At 45.3% G+C, this 21,949-nt stretch overlaps 1 protein-coding gene and 1 non-coding gene across 2 annotated transcripts in view; both read right to left on the bottom strand.

Annotated features, from left to right (window-relative positions):
* Positions 1–2,452: 2,452 nt before the first annotated feature.
* LOC134295913 (uncharacterized) overlaps positions 2,453–21,949 on the bottom strand; it is a 66,643-nt gene continuing 47,146 nt past the window's right edge. Inside the window, exons 5-6 of the mRNA XM_062969414.1 lie at positions 11,388–11,435; positions 2,453–6,688 (exon numbers count right to left, since the gene is read on the bottom strand). Of these exons, the coding sequence (XP_062825484.1) occupies positions 6,470–6,688; positions 11,388–11,435 (267 nt within the window). The 3' untranslated portion in view covers positions 2,453–6,469. The remainder of the gene's footprint in view (positions 6,689–11,387; positions 11,436–21,949) is intronic.
* Positions 5,744–5,830, bottom strand: mir9-1 (microRNA mir-9-1). Its single transcript, NR_129988.1, has one exon. It is a non-coding gene; the product is annotated as a microRNA mir-9-1 (primary transcript).

Genomic DNA, 21,949 nt, shown 5'->3' with positions numbered 1-21,949 from the left:
TACTAAATCCCCAACCTAAGACTGTAAAATCATTGCTACAGGAAGCAACATCTGTACTGTTGATTAAACCACAATTTTGGCTAAATCTATTGAAAAAAAAGTCTCCTCCATATATTTCACTCCTCTTAAAAACTGAAGTGTAATAAGATTACAAAATTCCACAGTACTTTGCTAACGATAATGAGAAGGAAGGAAAGATGTGGATAAACAAAGGATGGCATATATGTCCATGTTATAAAATGTAGTCCATGTCAATGTGGATAATCCAAAATCTCTGTTTACATATTTTTGAAGTATGACTAGACTCTTTTTCTGACCTAGTGTTATTACTTTCTGTTTGCTATTTCTTTCACAATTCATTCTAACTAAATGAGGAGCAGACTTTCACAACAGACATGACATCCTTGTAATTCCACCACTACCTTGACAAAAGAGCACTGATTCAGCATCACAATAACATTAAGGAGTTTATGAGATGTTTGTTTGGGAACCAAAGTGCACAGATGCCAATAATCATTTGAGATGGTATGCTGTTATAGACGTCATGTGCCTTTGGAAGCCCAATGTAACTGACTGGTTTTAGAATTTAATTTGTTTCTTTTTTCCATCCTTGTCCAAATAAACAACATTTATTCTTTGACAGAATAATCCTATACATGTTTCTTTAGAAGTAAATTACACTGCATTCAGTTGGCCTTACTCCCTGGTAAGAATGTATAGGATTGCTCTGTAAGACCAAAAAAACAAACAAACATTGAAATATTAAGTTTTAACTGGTCATTCTTATTGTATTGTCAAAAAACTGAAAACAACATAACAACTACAACAGGAACACACACAATAGGTTGCTAAAATATTATATTGTTCACTTTGTTTCCTATATATATTATTATTCAAAGAGGTGACAGCTGGGATATTCAGCAAAAGTGCTGTTTGTTGGCTTTTACTTTCTTGTTAAGAAAACAGAGAAATATAAGGACACTGAGTGGACAATAGTAAGCAATCAGAATAGAAGTTAAAGGCAACATAATAGACAACAACTAACATCAAAAACTGCTCACTAACTTTTTTTTAAAAAAAAACTGGCACTCCTTTTTAATATCTGCTTCTTGCTCTGTCACTTGATTCTGAGGATAATAAATCCAAGACAGAACTGCTCAGATCTGTTATAAGTTACCATCACCAATTTTTAAAAGCAAAGTAATTCATTGAGAAGCACTATTGTCGCACCTAATTCTGTATGGACAAGCCCCACCATTCTCCCCAGCCCCCTGAAAGCCCTCCCTCACTGTGGTGTTTTGTCAAGCTCAAACTCATTGAAATTCACAGAGCAGCACTAAAAGTAGTAAACGGAAGAATTAAGCATTGCGAACTTGCTAGGATGACATGGCTGTGGCACTAGTCAGTTGAAATGTTTTCTTCGGAAAACAAATTATTTATGTTGTTTATTTCCTGGGTGACTGGAGAAGCAGTTTTGCAACTTGAACTTCTCTGGAAAGGATTACCCAGCCGCAGCAAGAGTCCAGCAATTCAAACTCCCAAGCTGAGGGTGGATGGAGAGGGGGGCAGTTTGTTAGTCTGGAATAACTTTTAAATGAACACTTTTTAGTTGCTTTTTTGTTATGTTGTGCATTGTACAGCCTAGCAATGATATTAGTTCTAGTGTGGGAAAATATTATAATTGAGATCTGGTAAGTTATTTGCAGACTTCAAGTTTTTCTTTACACTGTGCTGACATTTAGCATAGCCCAAGTGAGGAAAACAATGCCGCCATTCATGGCTCTAGACGTAGGTTTCAATCGACTTAAGCGGGCACAATGAAACTTGGTCATTCACTGGTTCCCCATATTGTGTTCTCAAATTTTCTCTCAGCAAAAGTATAATGACTCAGTATTGTATGGCCGCATAGACAAGGGCTCAGAACAAGAGACACTAGTTTTGTCTGACGGTGTGAGAAAGTCGTGAAGGGATCTTTTCTTCCAGATGGTGTTAAATTCAGCTGCCTTTTTAACATTGGCCTTGCACAGCAATCTGCTGCTCCCTTTTCAAAAGAAATGAGACTTGGTTCCCACTAGTTAACATGCATACTCACGCAACCCTGCAACTTCACTCCAACTGTTTTACAATGCAGTGGTATGCTAAATAAACTTGATCTGGGGTCTTCCAATGTTAAAGCTAGCCGTCAAAGGACTACTCAGATTATATTTATACTTCTTTGACCCAGCTTTGTGTTGGCAGGCTATTCCAAGCTCTAAAGATATAGCACCTTATTACTACCCCAAACTTTTTTGGTCTTGGTGGAAATATTTTCAAACATAAACTTAATGAGATTTATTATAATTAAAATGACCTCAAGATCTTTAGATGTGGAAGGACATGGGATAAAACTAAAAAGAAAAAAAACCTAATTTGTGTCAAATCAGTGAAAGATAAATAAATAATAATAATAAAATAACATTGAAATGCATTTTATTGATTGATACTCATGTAACATTAGCATGGTACAAAACAATTCTGAAGTGACAATGGCTAACACAGAAGTATAATATCAGAAAGGGGGGGGGGGAAAACCCTTAAGTGCTTTCCTTAATAAATGTACAGAAGAGATCAAAATATAAGCAAGAGTTCATTTGGTAAAGTAAAAGAAAGTCCACTCCATTGACTGTTGTGCACTAAACAAAAGAATGCCCCAGAAAACAGATTATTGCCTTAATTGAACCTCTTTGAGAAAGAAAGGCATGCACTTTGTAATGTAAATGTTAATTGTAGTAGACAATAGCTCTAGGTAAACAGCACCACTGGACATGCAGTAAAGCAAAAGCAGAAGGTCCTTAACAATGAAAGGTTGGGCTCACAAACAGAACTTCTAAGGGAAATAAACAAGGGGACTGTTCATTGGCCACTACAGTAGTAAACCCTGGCACGTGCACAGCAGTGGAAAATCCAGCCCTTTAGTAAACAGAGTCTTCCCACAATTCAAGCCAAATTCAGAGCAAACTCTATGCAGTTAGACTCCTGCAAAATCCTTTATGCCTGCAGGCCTAGGTTATCTTATTTGTAACCCTTCATAGAGTGGGGTTTTTTTTATTTTACAAAATGGAAAGTGCACTCCATTCCTGGCAACTTGTTTATCTCTTTCTCTCTCACACACACAAAGTATATATATATATATAATTCCATGTTAGCATCCAGCTCACTGGGAGACCTTAAATCAAGTCCATGTACTGGGATAACATTGTTGTGGAAATTCAGGAACAAATCTTACTGAACTAAGTGTATGTCCCTTTTGAGAGCTAGGTATTAGTGGGGTGTTGACTTAAATCAGGGAGGAGTTGAACTGTTTGTTTTCTTATTTTTGTGGTATGGGGAGAAAACATCCTTAGGACAAAGAGTGCACTTTCAAATCCAGCTCTTTTAAATTTTACTTTTGCACACACGGAGAGAGTACACCAACCACCCTGAACAATGACAATGGCAGCTTCTATATAAACATTGTGTGTATGTCTGCTATGTATGCCAGGCCTGAGCCATTTGTCTCAGACAGGCACAGCCACATTTCCCAGTTCTTTGCCTTTCTCTTTTGTGAGCTGGGCTGTCCCCAGCAGCAAAGGAACCTTTTTTTGATTATCATTATTATGAGTAGCTGAAACTGTGGTTACAGAATTAACAGAAGCAGACAGTCTGCAGCTCAAGGAACAGTTGGGATGCCCACTTGGGAGCCTGCAGATGGCTGTGGGTGGGAAATGCCTCCACTTTCTTAAGGGATGGAGATGAGCCTGGTGTGGCGCACTTGAGGCTGCCCCCCTTCCCCTTCTTCGAGGGCAACCCCCAACAGGGCTGTCTGTCATAGGCTGCCGGGCCATCGCATCGCCACTTGCCCCGAGCGTGGGAATGGGAGCGTCCAGCCGTTCACATCTCAGGCATTCCGTTTAACGGAATCAATTAGGCAAGACCAGACCCCTCCGATGTGCCCACCCCCTTTCCTCCCCTCCTTCCCCCCTCTCTCTCTTTCTCTCTCTGGTCAGCTCTCCCTCTCTATACGTCCTAATTATTTCTGTTTGGGATGCCAGAGCAGTTTCCTGGATAGATCTGATCATCCTGAAACACAAGAAGCGAGGAGGTGCGCGCGCACGTGGGTTTGGAAGGAAATGTCACTTTCATTTCCAATGCTAGTCCCGCAGAATAAGACACAGGCTGCTTTTCTAACATTTTGACAAGCGAGGGGGAGGCCCGGCTCGTCTCCATCACGTCTTTCTGCTTCAGTAGCTTCCTCAAGGAAACCCTCTCGGAGCAGAGAAGCATCTATGCTTGCATTTTGAATAGAAAACTGGTTTCCTTTCCTCCCCACTTCTCTCTCTCCGCTTTTTTTTTTTACATCACTCATCACCTCCCCCTCCCGCCCCCATGTCGTGAAAATCCACCAAACCTTCAGCAGATAAACATGATTAAGCTAGCCTTACTCTTCAATGCAAAGATTTATTTTATTTTATTTTACTCTCACTTCTGATGCCCTTCAGGTCTGACCCCTGGAAATCACATTCTCAATACCCCAAAACTTTGAAAGGCATGAATGTTGGGTTTCATCCCTGAACTGCACAAGTCTCTTGTGTCATCAAGTTTCCAGTCCTCAATGAGTAGCTAGGCTAGAGACAGGGCCAAGCTGAGGGATTCCTTTCCATATGCTTATGCATGTTTTCCCTCCTGCTAGCCACTGTCTCCACCCCCCTTTCATGATGTAGCAATTGAATTCTGTGAGGCAACTTCCTTTTAAAGTGTTTATTGCCCTTAGCTGGCCATGTGGCCATTCGCCATTATTCTGCTTTTTTCTATCTACCTGTGAGGATGCACATTTTGCTTATCTCTAGGCAAAATATAGCTGCATGAACTTTTTACCCTTTTACCTCTTTAGAAGATGAAACTTAGTAAGCTAGACACTGGGTAGCTCCAAGACCTTTTCTATCTAGAATGTATTTCTTTTGTTTCAATAAATATTTTGAACCTAAAGTTCTGACTCTGCAATTCTAAACCATCCTCAGGAATGGAAGCTTATCCCAGCTTACTACAGGTAAGTTTCTGCTGGTTATGAAGTTGACTTCTGATACTCTGCTATATGTATGGGGGAATCACCCCAACTGAGGGTCATTTTGAGCCTAACAGCTGAGATTCCCTAACACCTTACCAGGCAAGAGTTTGTCACACTCTGTTGCTGAAGGATACACACAGAGAAACACTTTAAATTGTTACATCCAAGCCCCCAAAGGGCAGAGGTGAATGTTTCCATGCACAGACCCGTCCTGCTATCCAAGGCTGGCATCCAGGACACAGCTCTCTAGGAGTAAGCCTCACTGAACTCAAAAGAACTTACTTCTGAACAGCTCTGTGTAGGATGCTCAGAACAACCGACATCACACCTTCAAGCATTCACTTCCCTCCCACCCCCTCCCCGCAGAACAGTAACAAAAAACTTGCACATGCATTTGTTTACCATGAGCACCACATCCTCTTTGCCGCGCAGGGCTTACTCCTCAGCATCATCCTGTGCCTGGTTATCTTGTGCATATATGTGCATATAGATATGTACGCTTATATATGCATACCCACATATGTCATTCAGTTTCCTTCTTTCTCTCTCTGCTTGAGCTGCAGGAAAGGGCCATTCTTGGAGTGGGCATTCCTGCCCCGGCTGGCTCTGTAGTGTCCTTTGCTGGAGACTCTCTGGCTTCTTTGTGCAGCATGAAGATCATGAAGGAGTTTTTACTTTCGGTTATCTAGCTTTATGAAGACCAACACACTCATACAGCTAGATAACCAAAGACAACAACTCGCTTCCCTCGTGTGATCCGAAGTCGGCTGGGTTGGGGGGTTGGCTTCTTCCTGCCCCCTCCTTGCTAGAATCCTGGTTGCTTCTGCAAAGAGACTCCCTCCTCCAGGACACCAGGCTGGTCTGAAAAGATGCATCCCTTCAATGCCTCTGTGACTTGCGTTGGTATTTGTGTGTGCTTCTGAAACACATCCCAAGGAGATCAGTTGCCTTCAAAGTTTTATTCCGAACTTTTTTCTCTCTCTCTCAATCTCTTTCTCTTTGCTCCCTCTCTCCTTTCAAGCAAGCAATTTCTAGCAGCAGTGGACCAATTGTTCATCTGTTCATATCAGCAAATAAAACCAGCTATTGAGGTGTCTCAAACTGTTAAGAGAGTGAAGCATCCTTCCTTCCTTCCTTCCACAGGCCTCTATTTTGCATTGACAAATGCGTCGTGCTGAAGGAAAGAGTCTTTAACCTCTAAGATGTAAAGCCAACAGCAATTTCCAGCGAGGAAGAGGAGGAGGAGGAGAGGGAGGGAAAGAGGGAGGGGAATCCCATTCCAGAAGAACTAACAGGAAAGTCGTGGCGTCGCTAGCCGTGGAGATGCGAAGATCCAGCTCTTTCCTTCTGATCCTTTTGGATTATACATCAGAGCTCATTCTTTTTTTATATAAAAAAATTAATTCTTATTTTAACCAAATGGTGGCAGCATCTATCTTGCGGATTTGGGGGTGGGGTGGCGGCGGCGGCGGCGCTGGAGGAGGGAGGAAGCAGCCTGGCAGGTCCTCGGTGCCTTCTTCGCAGGGTTTCCCGAGCTGCAGGTCTGGCTGGCTGGCTTGGCTTGGCTGGCTCGCTGCTGCTGCTGCTGCTGCTGCCGCCCCCGGTCTGAAAGAAGGAGAAAAGGGCTATATAAAAAAAACACCCAAAACAAGAACCCAAAAATGTGGAGCAGCAGCCGGGCAAGGTCAGAGGTGGCAGACCGCGGGGGAGGCGGGGGAGCCGAGGTAATGATGATGTCACGAGCGATCTCAAGTGCACCCCGCTTCTATTGATATGCATGAGCGATGGGCAGTCTGGCCCCTCCGCGCCCTCGGCGGCAGCCAAGCCAGGCAGCTGGGGACCTGGCGGGCCTCTCCCCGCCAGCAAAGGCACCCTCGCCTTCTACAGAACTCCCGGGAGGAGGAAGAGGAAGAGGAAGAGGGGGGGGGGGGGCGGAATCGGTAGACCTATCCATCTCTATCTCTACATCTCCACCCGCGGCCTTTTACCTTGCTAGCGCAGATCGCTCTGCTATCCAAAAGACTGGAAGGAATCTCTCTCTAAGGACAGATAAAAGCGTTTTGGGGGGGGGGGGGGAAGCTGGTTGGTGTGTGTGCGGTGGCGGAGGGGGGAGGCGAGGCGAGGCGTCTTTGCCTGCGTTTCTCTCCTGACAACCTCGGCGGGGTGAGGGCGGGGAGGGGGGGGGGCTGGAAAGAGGCGCTCCCCTTCCTCGCTCTTGCATCGAGCAGGGCCTTGCTTCCTGGGACTGGGAAGGCCAAGGAAGGAGACCCAAGGCTGCCTGGGTATTATTACGCAGCGACGAGGCTTGCTTGAGGTGTAATTGCATTGATAATTCGCTCTCTCCTCCTCCACCAACACCACCTCCTCCTCCTCCTCCTTCTTCCTTCCTTCCTCGCCCTTTTTTAAATGGCATTGGCTTCACTGTTTTCCCTCCTGCCAACTGGTGAAGACTATAACCCTGCCCCCTCACCTCCCTCACTTTCTGTGCCAGTGCTGGCTTCCACTACGGCGATGGTGCAAGAATCATAGAGTTGGAAGAAAACTCGTGGGCCATCCAGTCCAACCCCCTGCCAAGGAGCAGGAAAATAACATTCAAATCACCCCGACAGATGGCCATCCAGTCTCTGTTTAAAAGCCTCCAAAGAAGAAGCCTCCGCCCACTCCGGGGCAGAGAGTTCCACTGAACAGCCCTCTCTCAAAGTCAGGAAGTTCTTCCTCATGTTCAGGTGGAATCTCCTTTCCTGTAGATTGAAGCCATTGTTCCACCTCGTAGTCTCCAGGGCAGCAGAAAACAAGCCTGTTCACTCCTCCCTAAGACTTCCCCTCACATATTTCTACATGGCTCTCAGCCTCCTCTTCTGCAGGCTAAACATGCCCAGCTCTTTAAGCCGCTCCACATAGGGCTTTTTCTCCAGACCCTTGATCATTTCAGTCGCCCTTCTCTGGACACATTCCAGCTTGTCAACATCTCCCTTCTTTTTCGAGCTGTTTTCTATCTCTCTCCTCTACCTCCTTAGCCCCATACACTTGTCTCTTCTTACTCTCCCCTTACCCTTACAATATGCGGGGTGCATGCGGTTTTCCTTCTTTCTTTCTCTGCCTGCCTACAGAGAGGAGGCCACGAGCGCCTGCAAGCCCATTCATTTCTTCCGTGGATGTTTAGACAAAGCCCAGATGCCTACTGGGTTGGTTGTCAAACTTCCTGCCGAGGCTAAAAGCGAACCATGCCTCCCAGCTCAAGAAACTGGTCAAGGAAGTGTTGATAGTTAAAGCCCCTTCTTTCTCTGCAGCCTTAGCACTCGCTCTTTCTTTTCCCCTTAGCCTCCAAAAAAAAAAGGAGGGAGAGAGGGAGGGACATTACCCTGTGAATTATTTAGCAGCGTGTTTGGGAGTAGTATTTTTCCCAGTGTAAAGTGCAAACATTAAGGCCTCTCTTGATTATATGGGCACCAATGAATCTTATGGCAGGGATCTGAGGTGTTTACTATTCAAATTAATAAATGCACTTCAACGGCTCGTTCCTGGTGCAGTTAATAAAAGGCGTATATTTTAAAATTCAGGAGAGCCTATCCCTACACTCGTAAAGGCATCAGAAGCCCTGCTGTTGCCACTCCTTTTAGGAGTGAAATAAAACAAAGCACACCATACAGTCCAATAAGGTAATATGGTTTAGAGCCCATATTGCAGAATGAATCTAAACAGGCACATTTCCTACCCTGCCTTACATCTGCATAGCTTAGCATTTTCTCCTTGCAGGTGTACAAAAATTGGATGCATTAGTACATACGTATCTATCTATCTACCATTGAGCTATGTACCACAACCAGTCATCATCACCATCTTCATGTGTTTACATAATGTATACATGGGAAAGGGCATCTGCCTACAGTCCTCACAGGATTGCAAAATATTCCCAAGGAAGGCAAAAATATAGAGGATCCCTCAGGGAGGGGTCATGTGTAGGGTAGGAAAATAGCAACCAATTTAATTGCTGGCCAAACATGGATATTGGCGCGCATGAAGCTGAAAGAACTCTAAAAAAGAAGGACTGACAAGACAATGCCTCACATTAATGGATTAAAATGCTATCTACATTGACCTTACCTATAAATGTTCCAAATAGGCCAAATAATACCTTCACAGCTGACAATGTAATCAAATCACAGCTGATTTTTTAATTGAATGCCCTTTCAATATTGTTAATTATGCTCATAATAAAATGCCATCATCTGAGCTAAACCTGACTTATGACATCAGTGTCATTTTATATAACACTACATGGTATGGCCATGCCTGTATTTTTCCACACTCAAAACAAAATGGAGAGAATTCCTATGAATAGAGAGGCTGCTGTTTTGTTTGTTTGTTTGTTGTCATCTAAGGCAGAATAACTACAGTGGCTTTGGTGAGCTGAACAACAATATGTATAAGGACATATGACCATGCTGATAGCGTGTAGGACTTTAATGAGTTCCTCTGAATTGCCAGATCCTGAGAAACAAAGCCCCCCCCCCCCCCAATCCTGGTTATTTTTGCAATAGCTAGAGGCAGCAGTGCGAGTGATGGGGCATGTATTACACAGACCAGGCTTGTGAGCTGATGCATTAAAATCAGGGACAAGAACATTCAGGGAACATGTGGCTATATATATATGTACATCTCTAGATTGCCATAGTTCTAAACAAAAAAAGAGCATACATACTGGCATACACACATGTCTATACATATTTGCACCTATTCAAAATAATTACGGCTCTTTACTTTGATAATATAATTATTTGATAAAATAATTACGGCTCTTTATGTTCTGTTGAAATCAATAGGGCTTTTGCGACTATCCGCCTAGTGCATCCTAAAAGTGGATTGGGTCGCTTCAAGACTACCTCGTCTCTGTTTTGCAAGTCAGTGTGAAACAGCCTCTTCCAGAGACGACTTCCCTCACACTGCAGTTGAGGCAATGGCTGGGGACACCTGTGCCATTCTATAGATCGATATCCTGTAAGCCTCATGACATGGAAACAACTAGTGTCACGTTTATGACCTTGCTGATTGTACGTCACAGAAAAGGAGAGAGTCTCCCTCGCTTTGCAGGGCTCTGGAAGCACCAGACATGCCCTCGGACATCCCATTCAAATGCACACAGAAGACAGCCAATTGATTTCAATGGGGTTTTTACTTATGTGTGCTTTCAATCGAGGTATTAGAGTAGGAAGCACAAAGCATCTACCTAGAAATCATTGCTTCCTAACACGTCCCTTGTGATTCCCCATTTGTGCTTTTGTATTTAGCTTAATAAAATGTCAGGTAAGGCCTTTCATAATGTAGATACAGGTTCCCAAGAACAATTGCTCCTCACACCCCCATGATATTGGTAGGTGTAGATCCTACTAGTAAACTTATCCTAGATAGGAAGATACATACATACATAGATGATAGGTATAGACAGACCTTCTTTCACTGAGAATAATAGAAGCACTTTTGCAAAGCAATATGCACTGTTGAAACATTCTGAATCTGAACACAAGCTGCTACGCAGGCCTTGTTCCTCCCTCTAATAAACATCCACTAATGGCCTGTAGATGTGGATGTGATTGCCATGCTTGTTTTGGAAATCTCTTTATATGCCTCCAGATGGTTGTGATGTAAAGGCGAGGCATTCTGCAAAGGATTGCTTTGAAATAAACATACCCTATTTACCAGGGACAAGGGCATAGGTGAACTTCGTCTTGGTAGCCATACCTGGGGGGGGGGGGGGGGGGCTGTTCCAGCTTCCTAAACACCGACAGGGTTCAAGGGTTATATTTAGGTAGGAAGCCTACCCAAACTCATGGGAAATATACCACAGTTATGTCTTCCCATTGCTACCCCCTCCTCTAATCTGGGGTTTCTATATAATTCTGTTAGATCTAACTGGGTTATTTTGAGCCTAACAGCTCAAATTCCCCAACAAAGGGTTATGGGCCCAGCTCTAAACCACAATCTAGTCCTAGGAAGAAGGCAATTCTTGTGTAAACGCTATAAAATTACATGTTCTGTTTGGTTGTTCTTTTTTTAATAAAAATGCTATGCTTTTTCCTGTGCCTTCTGTTTTCTTCTACATGCAATACACAGGTCCCTCTTTCAGCTCCACTGTCACAAGTCATGGCATGTAAAGGACTGAAAACAATATACAATAGTTCTAGAGATAGCCATTTTGAAAATGCTTCCAAAAGACAAATATACTCTAGGTTTGTTTCCGTTGTTGTTATGGTCGATTTTCTGTACTGATATTAGTTTCTATCTTTTATATTTATATAAAAATTACCTTTTTGTGTAGTTGCCACATCAAATGATTACCTCTGGATTTCTGGCTCTGAAAAATAAGACCAAAAAAGGGGAGGGGGGTGATTATTAAAATAATAACTATTCACGTTTGCTGGAGGGAGAAAATGCATGTCTTAAAGCAGCATACCTAATCAAAACAGCAAGAGCAACTAACAAGAAAACAACAACAATAACACTGGCACCAACAATCAATTGTGGATTGAATCCTAGAGGTACAATCTCCAGGAACTTCATCTGCGGAAAGCTCAATGGAAATGAATGCACTGAGCATTGCCCTCATTCATTTCCATGGGGTTCTGCAGGAGAAGTTTCGGGTAAATTGTGTTTCGTAGCTAGATAACCAAAATTAGACCCCCCTTTTTTTAAAAAAAATAGATTGCAGCATTTAAAAAAGTCGGGAAGTGTTATCTGTTATTTAAAGGGTTAACAGTTTCTCTTTGAATGTAAACAGAGTCCTCGTTAGTAAACTCGAGGCATAATGCCCAGAACGTGAGCGAGAGGAGAGTGAATGTTCAAATGGAGAGCATTGCAAGACTGGGCTGGGAGGCTGGCAAGGCCGAGGCGTGGAGATTGGCCTACTGGCTCCTTTATGAAGGCCGAAGTCTCCACCTAGCCTCCACTTGGAAAATATGCCAAAAGCCCTCGCCTCTTCATTAGCTCCTTGTCTTTAAAGAGATACGCTTTTCTCCGATTTACTATACCAGAAGCGCCCTTGTATGTGTTATTTCCCCACCACTCGTACTTTTAATACAGTCTCCTGATATACACATGACTGATTTAACACTAAATAAGTAACAAAAAGATTTTAAATAAAAAAGCAATACCCAAGTCGTTTTCCTGAATTCCTGATTTCATCCTTTTCCATCACCCCCACCTTGAGTGATTTTTTAAAAAATGAATCCTGTTGCACAAATGCATTGCCCTGGCTTTTGCTTCCTGCTGCAACTCACAGGCTGGGTGCGTTTATAATGAGTAGTATTCGAGGTGGGAGGAGACAACGTGGAGGGAAATTACACAGGCCTTGTGGCTCGGCTTCAACTGCAACCTGTGCGGTAGTAGCCTTCGGTACCTGAAAGGCCCAGAGACCTTGGCAACCCCGCAGTAAACTGAGCACCTCGGAGAGGGGAAGTTAGGCCGATTTCCAACGCAGTTGGGGAAAGGGGAGGGTTTGACCCAAATCCAACAACGACATCGACTCGAAACTACTAAAAAACATACCTCGGTGTTCATTCAGCTTAACTCACGTTCACACAGAGCTCTTCGAAACTGTCCTGATGTATCAGGGCTTTCGAAGGAGCCTCGCAAGTATCCTCGAAACTAAAACCCATTTCAAAACTAAGAAGCCCAATGAGAATACCGCCCACTATTTTCAGCAGGAGATGATGGGCTGCTACACTTTCCACGCGGTTTGTAAAAGCAACTCCTGCAAACAATGGCAAGGTAAACAGGTCGACCTGCATAAAGGTGGCAAAGACACCTTCCCCTGGACATCACTTTAAAATAAAGGCTCATTGCCCGAGTCTCAACCAACCTAGTCATGGAAAAAAAATTTTTTTAACTGAAGATCAATTGCACATGTTTTCATCATTTAAACTGCCCAATGTTAGTTATAGAAAGGTCTGCTGTCTCCAGTTGAAATCCGTGCTAACAGCAGCAATTCTCTCCTCCATCCAGCCTTACAATGTCTACCAATCAATACATCTTTTAATACAAGAGCCTTTCCGAAAGCAGGTGTTACATTCCTGAGGCCTGCATGTGAAATACTATGAGAAACTTCTTTCTTGGAAAGACAGGCATACAACTGGCACTCTTTTAAGCATTGTTGTTACTATTACTTGCTTCTCAAACTTTCACTGTTACTGCGATTCCCTCGTTTGGCTGCTCCTCTGCATGCTATTGAATCCCGAGGCAGCTTTTACAAGGCCAACAAGTTTCCCAACACAGATTCAAACTCATTTGCTAACTATCAGAAGCTTTCGGGTTAATTCCTAAAGCGCCCCACGCCTCTGAATCGGTCCTCTAGTGGAAGAAAGTGGGGTCCTAACAATGCAACCTGTTCAGTGGGAAGCATTTTCTCTTTCTCTCTCTCCGTCTCTCTCTCTCTCTCCTACCCTGAACCTGACATAGACACTGATGGAGTTCACGTTCAGAGGGAAACGCGTCTTGCGAGAGCAGCTGTAGCACAAAGTTCTCACAAAGTCCATCCTTTCTCGGCCTCCCTCGTCCTTTTCTACTCTCTCTGATAAAAAAAATCGATCCTCGAAAGTCCACGGACATACTTACTTTTCCCAGTGCTTTCTCATTCCGAGAGCGAGCGAGTGATGGGCGAGAGGGAAGGGAGAAAGGGAGAAAAAGACAAGAGAGAGCCGATCTTCGACTGGAAACCAAACTTAGTGGGGGGAAATCCTTTTAAAACACTGCTTTTTAAAGCAGTTTCAAAGTCTCTCATGCTTCGGATCATCCATGTCGTGCTCTCTCTTGAGAAGTGGCTGTTTTAGTTCCATTGATGAGCCCTGGCGGGATTGATTCTAAAATGAATCCTTGTTCGCCAACAAAAAATAAAATAAAATAAAGAGGCGGTTTAGAAGGCGCGCACACTTGTCTCCCCAAATGCAGGACGCGCAGAGCAGCTCCCAGCTAGAAAGTGAAGTCTTGGCTGTGAGTCTCTCTGCAAGTTTTTTGGGGGGCGGGAGGGGGGCGGGGGAGGGAGGGAAGGAGGGAGGGAGAGGGGGGCCGTCCGAGGTCTAGCCCAGCCCTCTCTGGGAAGGAGGACGTGCTCTGAAAGTCAACCAGTCTCCCCAACGCTTTTGTTGCTCGCAAACTGAAGCCCTATTGTTCGTCCATTGCCACGGTCTTTTTCAGTTCCTGATATACGTTATGCGTTGCCAGAGATAATGAATTTGCACCAAACCCTCTCCCAGTCCTCTTCTGACAGACGGAACAAATTAGAAATGTCTAGCCGAAACGGGAGCAATGGCTGCATTTCCCTATGGTAGAAGAAGATACGTTTTGTGTGGATTTCCTTTTCTTTCTGTCTTTATTTTTCCTTCCTTTTTCCTTCTTTTCTAAAGTGACTCTCCTTCAAGAGCCTGACTCTTACTTTGGGGTATTTTTTCTTGCTGTTTAGAAACGTTTACTCGCAAAGAACAAAGACGCTTCCATATCTCCCTCTTTTTTCCCCCTTATCTTTTTTCAGACAACCAAGTTTGCTAATTCTGTCCTGTTGCTATTCATCCTCTTCTTGTCTTTCCTCTTTTGAATGAGCTCCTTGCCTCCTTTTTGGGGGAGGTCTGTCAACTCCTGAAGGACTCTTGAGCAGCAAGGCAGGGCGCGACTTGACCGCTTGCCTTGCCTTTTCTGTTCCTTCCACTTCGATGCTTGTTCGCTTAATGCTTTTAAGTTAAAGTAAATGGCGCGGGACGTTTTCGATCCAGGAGGGGTTTTGCAGGGCAAGAGCCCGAGTCATTCTCAGAAAAACTGAGGAAGGAATGAACTCTAGCGGGGTTTGTTTTGCAGAAGAGAGCGCGGGGGTGTTGAACGCGAGGAAGATACCGTGGGCAGGCGCTAATGTACACGTGTACAGTGCCAGCCTGCAAGCTTTTTTCAATGAATAGGACATACCAGTCTGTTCCTGCTCTGGCACAAGGCAGAAGTACATGAGTAATGTGCATAAGAGCCTACTCGCCACGCAATGGTCCCTTGTGGAGTTCTGTGTGGTCCCAGAAGTCCACAGAGGAAGATGAAATTGTGGGGACAGTGTCACGAGGGGGATTGGGGGCCTTGGAAGAAAGGCATTGGGCTTGGCGGGGGGGGGGACACCTCCCCCAGTGAGGCTGTGCTTTGGGGAAGCTGAGCGTGGGCTGTAGGTGTGTCCTGAGAGGTCCACGGATCCTGCCGTGGGAGTTGCGTGTCTGCGGGAGCTGGGAGGCTGGAGGGGAGGAGCCGGAGGAAAAATAGGAGGAGGAAGGGGGATTCAAATGAGCATCTCATAAAGAAATATGGGCCACAGTGGGAGGAGGAGGAGGGAAGCCGGTAATGAGGGAGGGAGGGAGGGAGGGAGGGGAGGAGGCACGCCGCCGTTTGAGGGCACAGGCCTCTCTGCAGGGGCAGCAACTTTCCCGCCAATTTCGCCAGTAGCTGCCATTGCCATCCAAGCATTAGAACCATTCTGGCGGCCAGTTTTCTTCCCTAGCCAGAAAACATAGAAAGCGGATGTTGTCAAAGGCGTGGTTTGTATATGCACGCACGTATATCTCACACGCACATCACATCACACCTGTATATGACAGGCAGGTGAGGGCGAAGACCATGTCCCTGGTTCTTCTCCTCTCAAGAACTGGTATATACTGTCTTCCCAGTAGTTTCTAACTTTGGAAGAGGCCTCAGGGTTTTGCAACGGATGGACAAATGGTTTCTGGGTTAAGAGAGAGGGGAAAGGAAGTAAGGAAGAATCATCTCGTTTGTATCCTGAGTGGGTTTGCACCCACTTTGCAAGAGACGGAGGCAGAACAGGTGCCATTGTCGTAGACCACAGGGAAGGGATGGTGACAGGGTCAGATGGGAAGCGGAATCAAGGTGACCCTCAAAGGAGAATCCTTTCATTCTCCTCTGAAAACAGCTTGGATGGGCTACACCTTGAGGGCTCTCAGGTCAGACGTTAGGGAAAAAAAATTGGCCTGCATAAATAGGAGTCTAGCGTTTAGATTCAGGGAAGTCAAGCTACTCCTATATTCTGCCTTGGTCAGACCACACCTGGAATCACACTGTGTCCAATTCTGGGCCCATCAATTGATGGGAGATGTTGACAAGCTGGAATGTCCAGAGAAGGGACTGGAGAACAAGCCCTATGAGGAGCGCTTAAAGAGATGGACATGTTTAGCCTGCTGAGAGGAGACATGATGAGGGCCATGTATAAATATGTGACGGGAAGTCATAGGGAGGAGCAAGCAGGCTTGTTTTCTGCTGCCCTGGAGACTAGGATGTGGAACAATGGCTTTAAACTGCAGGAAAGTAGGTTCTACCTGAACATTAGGAAGAACTTCCTAACTGTGAGAGCTGTTCAGCAGTGGAACTCTCTGCCCAGAGTGTGGTGAAGGCTCCTTATCTGGAGGCTTTTAAACAGAGGCTGGATGGCCATCTGTCGGGGTGCTTTGAATGCGATTTTCCTGCTTCTTGGCAGAATGTGTTTGGACTGGTTGGCCCATGAGGCCTTTTCCAACTCTATGATTCTATTATTCTAAAATGAGGGGAGGAAGAGATGATTACTGAAGAGAAGGAGCATTCCCTCCCTACAAAAACAACAACAACACCCTTCCTTCCTCTTCTCTTTCCTTTCAGCCCTGTCCTGCTTGCTCCACCTCTTTAGATCTTTTCTTTCCGTGGAAGTCTTAATTCAGTACGAATAGATTGTCTTTAAATTCGCACTGGCACAAAGTCGAAAGAAACTGTCTTTCAGGCCTGACTCCATGGAAAACTCTGTAAGGATTGGGTTGCGGTGCCCAAGCTCTAGAATCAAGGCCGATGGCACCCTAGTGAATGGCTGCAGCCCCCTTTGCTTCCCTGGGGCCCTCTCTTCCTTTCCTTTCCTGACACGCATATAGCCTGTACTCCGATGCCTATTCTGCTTGCCTACCCCCCCCCCCCCTTTCTCTCCTCTTTGTAGGCTCTGGCCATCGGCATTTCCTGCGCGGCAGCATCTCTCTCCTCTGTCGGTGGCACATGGATACTGCTGGCGTTTTGTGGGCAACATGCATGGCCTCCTTTCTTCTGAGCCCTACTTCATGGCACCCCCATTTTAGAGGGGTGGGGCGGGGAGAGGAAAAGAAGATGCTGGGGAGGATCCTTCCCACCAACTCAAACGTTGCCCTTGTTTTGTTCTTGCCAAGAGAAGGAAGTGAATGCATGTACACAGACATACATACAATATATGCATGCACTCCCATCCCTCGTTAGGAACAAAACAAGGGCAATATGTATACAATATGTATATATACATATATACAATATGTATATATACATATATATTTGGGAGATGTGTTATTACGGAAATATTGCATTAATGAGCTGGTCAGGCTGGCTCAGCGCTACACACAGAGGAGGATGCGATTCCTTGGGGTGTTTGCTGCCTTCGCCGGGCTGGAGTCCGACGTCTTTTCTTTCTCTCTCAAATACAGTTCCTTGGCTGTTTGTAGCTCCGTCTAGCATCCTCCTCCTCCTCCTCCTCCCCCCCTTCCTTGGCTCTCTTTGCCCCCGAAAAAGGCTCCTCTTCGGAGCTGCAGTTCCTTCTCCTCCTCCTTTCTTCCCTCCCTCCCTCCCTCCTTTCCCTCTCCTCTCTTCCTCGCTTCTCCGCTTTCCCTCATCCCAGCAGCTTCACGTTCAAGGTTTAGCAGCGAGGTCACGTCCATTGACGTCAGCTCGAGTCTTACTGTACGTCCGGCTACATTTACATACATCAAGGAAATTAGAGCATTAAAAAAATATGCAAATCCAGCTGCTTGAAGAAGAGACTGTAGATTCCCGGAGCGATGGCTTCCCTTTCATAGAAGGTTTTAATTAAAGGGACAAAAAAAGAGGGGGGGCAGAGAGCCAGAAACAAAACAAACCTTTTTAAAAATACACCAAAGAGAGGGGTAAAAAACAGGGGGGAAACCCCAGAAAAGCCCAAATGAGGAAGATCTGCTAAGCAATGGGGAAGACATTCCTGCCGGCCTGGGAAGAGGCTCGGAAAGAAGGACAGGTTGCTCGGAGGCAGCTCCAGCCAGACGCCTCTCCTCCCCCCTCTCTCTTTATGCATAATCAAGGCTGCGCCATTCTCCTCTCTTCCTCCTCCTCCTCCTGCTGCTGCTCCGGTTGGCTCCAGCGTGCATTATTTTTAATACTGATGCATATGTAAAGGTATATTTGCATTTTTTTAAAAAATAACATTTACTTGAAGTTTAGATTTATTTTCTCTAGGTTCATTTTTTTCTCAAAAATATATATTATTTCTATATCTCATTTGGCAAAAATATATATTATTTCTATATCTCATTTGGCAAACCTGTATTCTCCTATGTCGCTGTATATATATGCAGTTTGCTCCCTGTTTCTTCGGTTTTGTTCCTAAGATCTGTTTCAAATGCCAGAAGCCATTTGGCTCGCCTTAAAAGGAAAGGATGCATGTTTGCTTGTCATTCATGTGTGCCTGTGCGTGTATGTTTCACACATACATATGCACACAGTCATGCATACATGTATATAATGTGCATGTTATGCAGATAGATTAAAGGCAGCAATTGGAGAATCAAAAGTTGGGTTATTAATCTCATCCTAAGCAGGGGGATAATTAAAGAGAGGGCGGAGCAAAACCGAAGCTTGCATAATAGGTACCGTTTAAAACACTGGAGGCTGCCTATATACACGTTTGTTTCTCTGTTGGCTTCAGGGAGCTTTCCTTTCAAAATATGCTCTTTTAAAAATGTGCCCAGACCGAGGTAAGGGAAGCCTTCTGTATGGTAGACATTTTCAACCATTTTGTATATTCTGTCTTAACCGCGTACATTATTAATGCATTTCATTTCATTTCATTTTTAAACTTGCTTGGCTTTAAGCCAAATACCTCTTTACTGACCGACAATGAATTTGATCTGCGATGTTTATAGCAGGGTCTTCTATGTGGAAGCGTTTTTCTTTTATTTACTCGAGGCCTAGAAAATCTTTTTAAAGGTTAGATTATTTGAGGGACATTTTCTTCCCGGAGTTTAATTTTAATAGCTCGACTATGTTTATAAATAAGCCCTTTTAGTCCTCACGCTGGACTCTATCCTTTATCTACTTAAATTAATGCAGGAGCGACACTCAGAAGGAACAATACACGCAGGTTTCCACCCAGAAGTATCTATCTCAAGCCCAAGAAGTTGAAGGACATGCCTGGGTAATTAGCCACATCCTGAATGACTTACCTGCTTACATGCATAGCGGGGTAAAAGTTAACTCTCCCGAAAGCCGCTCAGGCATAGATTTGGAGAAAGGCTGGAGGGAGCCAGGTTTCGTTTTGTGCTATGCAGCATCTATTTCCCTGGCTGGCTGCTCACTTTAGTTCTTCGAGCAGCCTTTATGGTATGTTGATGTTCAGCCCTACCTCAGGCTCCCGTTTTACGTGCCCTATACCCAAGTGCTCATATGATATGTCACCCAATAAAAAGTGGTCAGATGGCTACACGTAAAACATTTAAAGGGGGGAGGGAGAGAAAGAGAAAGACAGAGAGAGAGAGAGAGAGCAGATACTCTTCCCCCCTCTGCCTCCATTAGATTGCTTCTTCCCTTACTATTTATAGTAACAATACATTTAGGAAATGCGTGTTTGGGTGTGTGTGTGAGAGGGGGGGTTGGCTGGCTTCTGTATGTATGAATGAATGAAATTTCAGACAAATGGTGGGGCTTCAGCGTGGCTCACCGGCCGAGCTGGGCGCGCACATGCATTTGCATGGCACACGGGGGACACCTCGTTGATTGAGACAATCCCAACCTCCTCCAGTGACTAATTAAACCACGTGAACCATCTGAGCTGCTGCCTGTAGCTCGCCAGCCAGGCGCAGATCGGAAGGGGACCACCTCGCACAGAGCATGCATGCATGCATGCATGCATACATACACATACGTGGGAGGCGAGGAGGGGGGGGTCAGCATCAGATCTGTTATCGCAGGCGTCTACACCCTTCTCCTTCCCTTCCTCCTTTCCCTGACGCACCCTCCCTCAACACACACCGGTCTAGGTGTTGTATAATGCTCGAGGTCCATACAGTCTCTTGCTTCTATGGCTAACCACAGCTCTCTCTCTGTGTGTGTCTGTCTCTCTCTCCCTTTCTCCCGCTCCTGAGTCGCTGGCTTCTTGCTTACCCTCGAGTCGACGTCTCGGTAGATCTTGGCGTTGCAAAGAAAGGCGCGGAGTGCCGCCCGCTGCCTCCGATGCCCCTGCTCTGTCCGAGCTCGGCTGGCTTGGCAGTGGTGAGCCCATCCTTCCCCATCTCCTAACGCGCGCACACGCACACACACACACACCCGGGCGCGCAAGCAAGCAAGCACACACACCTCCGCCCCCTGACCTGCTAAAAATTACCATAAAGAGGCCGAGTCCCTGCGAATCACAGCACCAGCGGGCGGCGTTTGAAAGGACCCAGCAATCCGCACAGATCCCAACTCCTGGGCACGCTGCTCTTGCTGTGAAGGCCACTTCCTCGGCCCTCCTGCATCTGGCAGCGCCTCCCTCCTCCCCTCGCCGCCCTCTCTCTCTCTCTCTGCCTCTCTCTCCCTCCCTCCCCCCTTTCCCTTCGCCCCCACCCCTCAGCACCTCGGGTGCCTCTGCCTGTCCTGTCATGGGGAGATAGATCAAGGGACAGCTGCCTGGCCTCAGCCACATGCCTCCTGAGGGGGGACCAACTTCGACGGCTAGGAACAATAAAACCAAAGGCATAAATAGCACCTCACCCACTGCCACTATGACCACGCATCTCAGGTCTGCCTGCCCACACCTCGGATTGCACCTCAGGCCCCCAAAAGACCCCTCCATATGTTGTCGAAGGCTTTCATGTCCTTCCACAGATCTATAAACCTCCCTTGCCTAGTTTCCAATGTACCTCACAACCTCTGAGGATGCCTGCCATAGATGTGGGCGAAACGTCAAGTGAGAATGCTTCTAGAACATGGCCAGAACTCACGTCAACCCAGACCCCTCAATATCCACCTGTAAAAGTCACGCAATGGCCGCCTTGTTTCTAATAGCCCAATACAATGAAAATTTCTTATAACTAGGGACACTTCTGAACAATTAGACAAAGGGTAAAACATCAAATCCTCGCCTGCGTTTAACGAGGCCTCCTAATCAAAAATAAATAAAGCAAAGCCCTCGCCTGTATATTTAAAGACCACTCTCTTCCTTCAAAACTGGCACGTCCTATTTCATGTCACCTTTGTAGGCACAACTTCATTATAGGAATGCGCGACGTTGTATGACATCCCCCAGCTACTTGCGATTTTCAAAACGAGAGGAATCCTATCGATCTGGGTGCAGCACTGCCTTTTATAAACCACCACACATTCTTCCCAGTTTTATTTATAAGAACCACAACTTTCACTGAGATGAGTTTCGTTCCGAATGCAAACTGCATTATGCCAATCAGCTCGAATTTGGTTTAATATTTCTCTCACGCTTCCTTTCCCTCCCCTTTTTTCAATTCACAAGTTGAGATCGAGCCTTCCTTGTATAAAAGGCACGATTAAAACACCTCATGAGGCATGGATGGAGCTCCTTCTTGGAAGATTAAAAAAAATACCAGCCCAACCTCCTGTTTATTAATAATCTCCTGCATGACATCTCAAGGCAGAAAGCAAGAGGAGATGGGAGAGAGGGGTTTCTTCTCTTTTTCTTTCTTTTAAAATACGCTGGAAATGAATCTAGATTTCAGATAATTGAGAACTCGTTACTTTGCCGGAGAGGTTGGGGATGGGAGAAAGGGGGTGGCAAGAACAGGCAAATCTCTTTGTTAGATATGCATTTTCAGTGAG

Source organism: Anolis carolinensis, chromosome 2 (genome assembly GCF_035594765.1).
Source record: "Anolis carolinensis isolate JA03-04 chromosome 2, rAnoCar3.1.pri, whole genome shotgun sequence".
NCBI lineage: Eukaryota > Metazoa > Chordata > Lepidosauria > Squamata > Dactyloidae > Anolis > Anolis carolinensis.
Note: the sequence above shows the minus strand (reverse complement) of the source record. Positions and strands in the feature narration are given on the sequence as shown.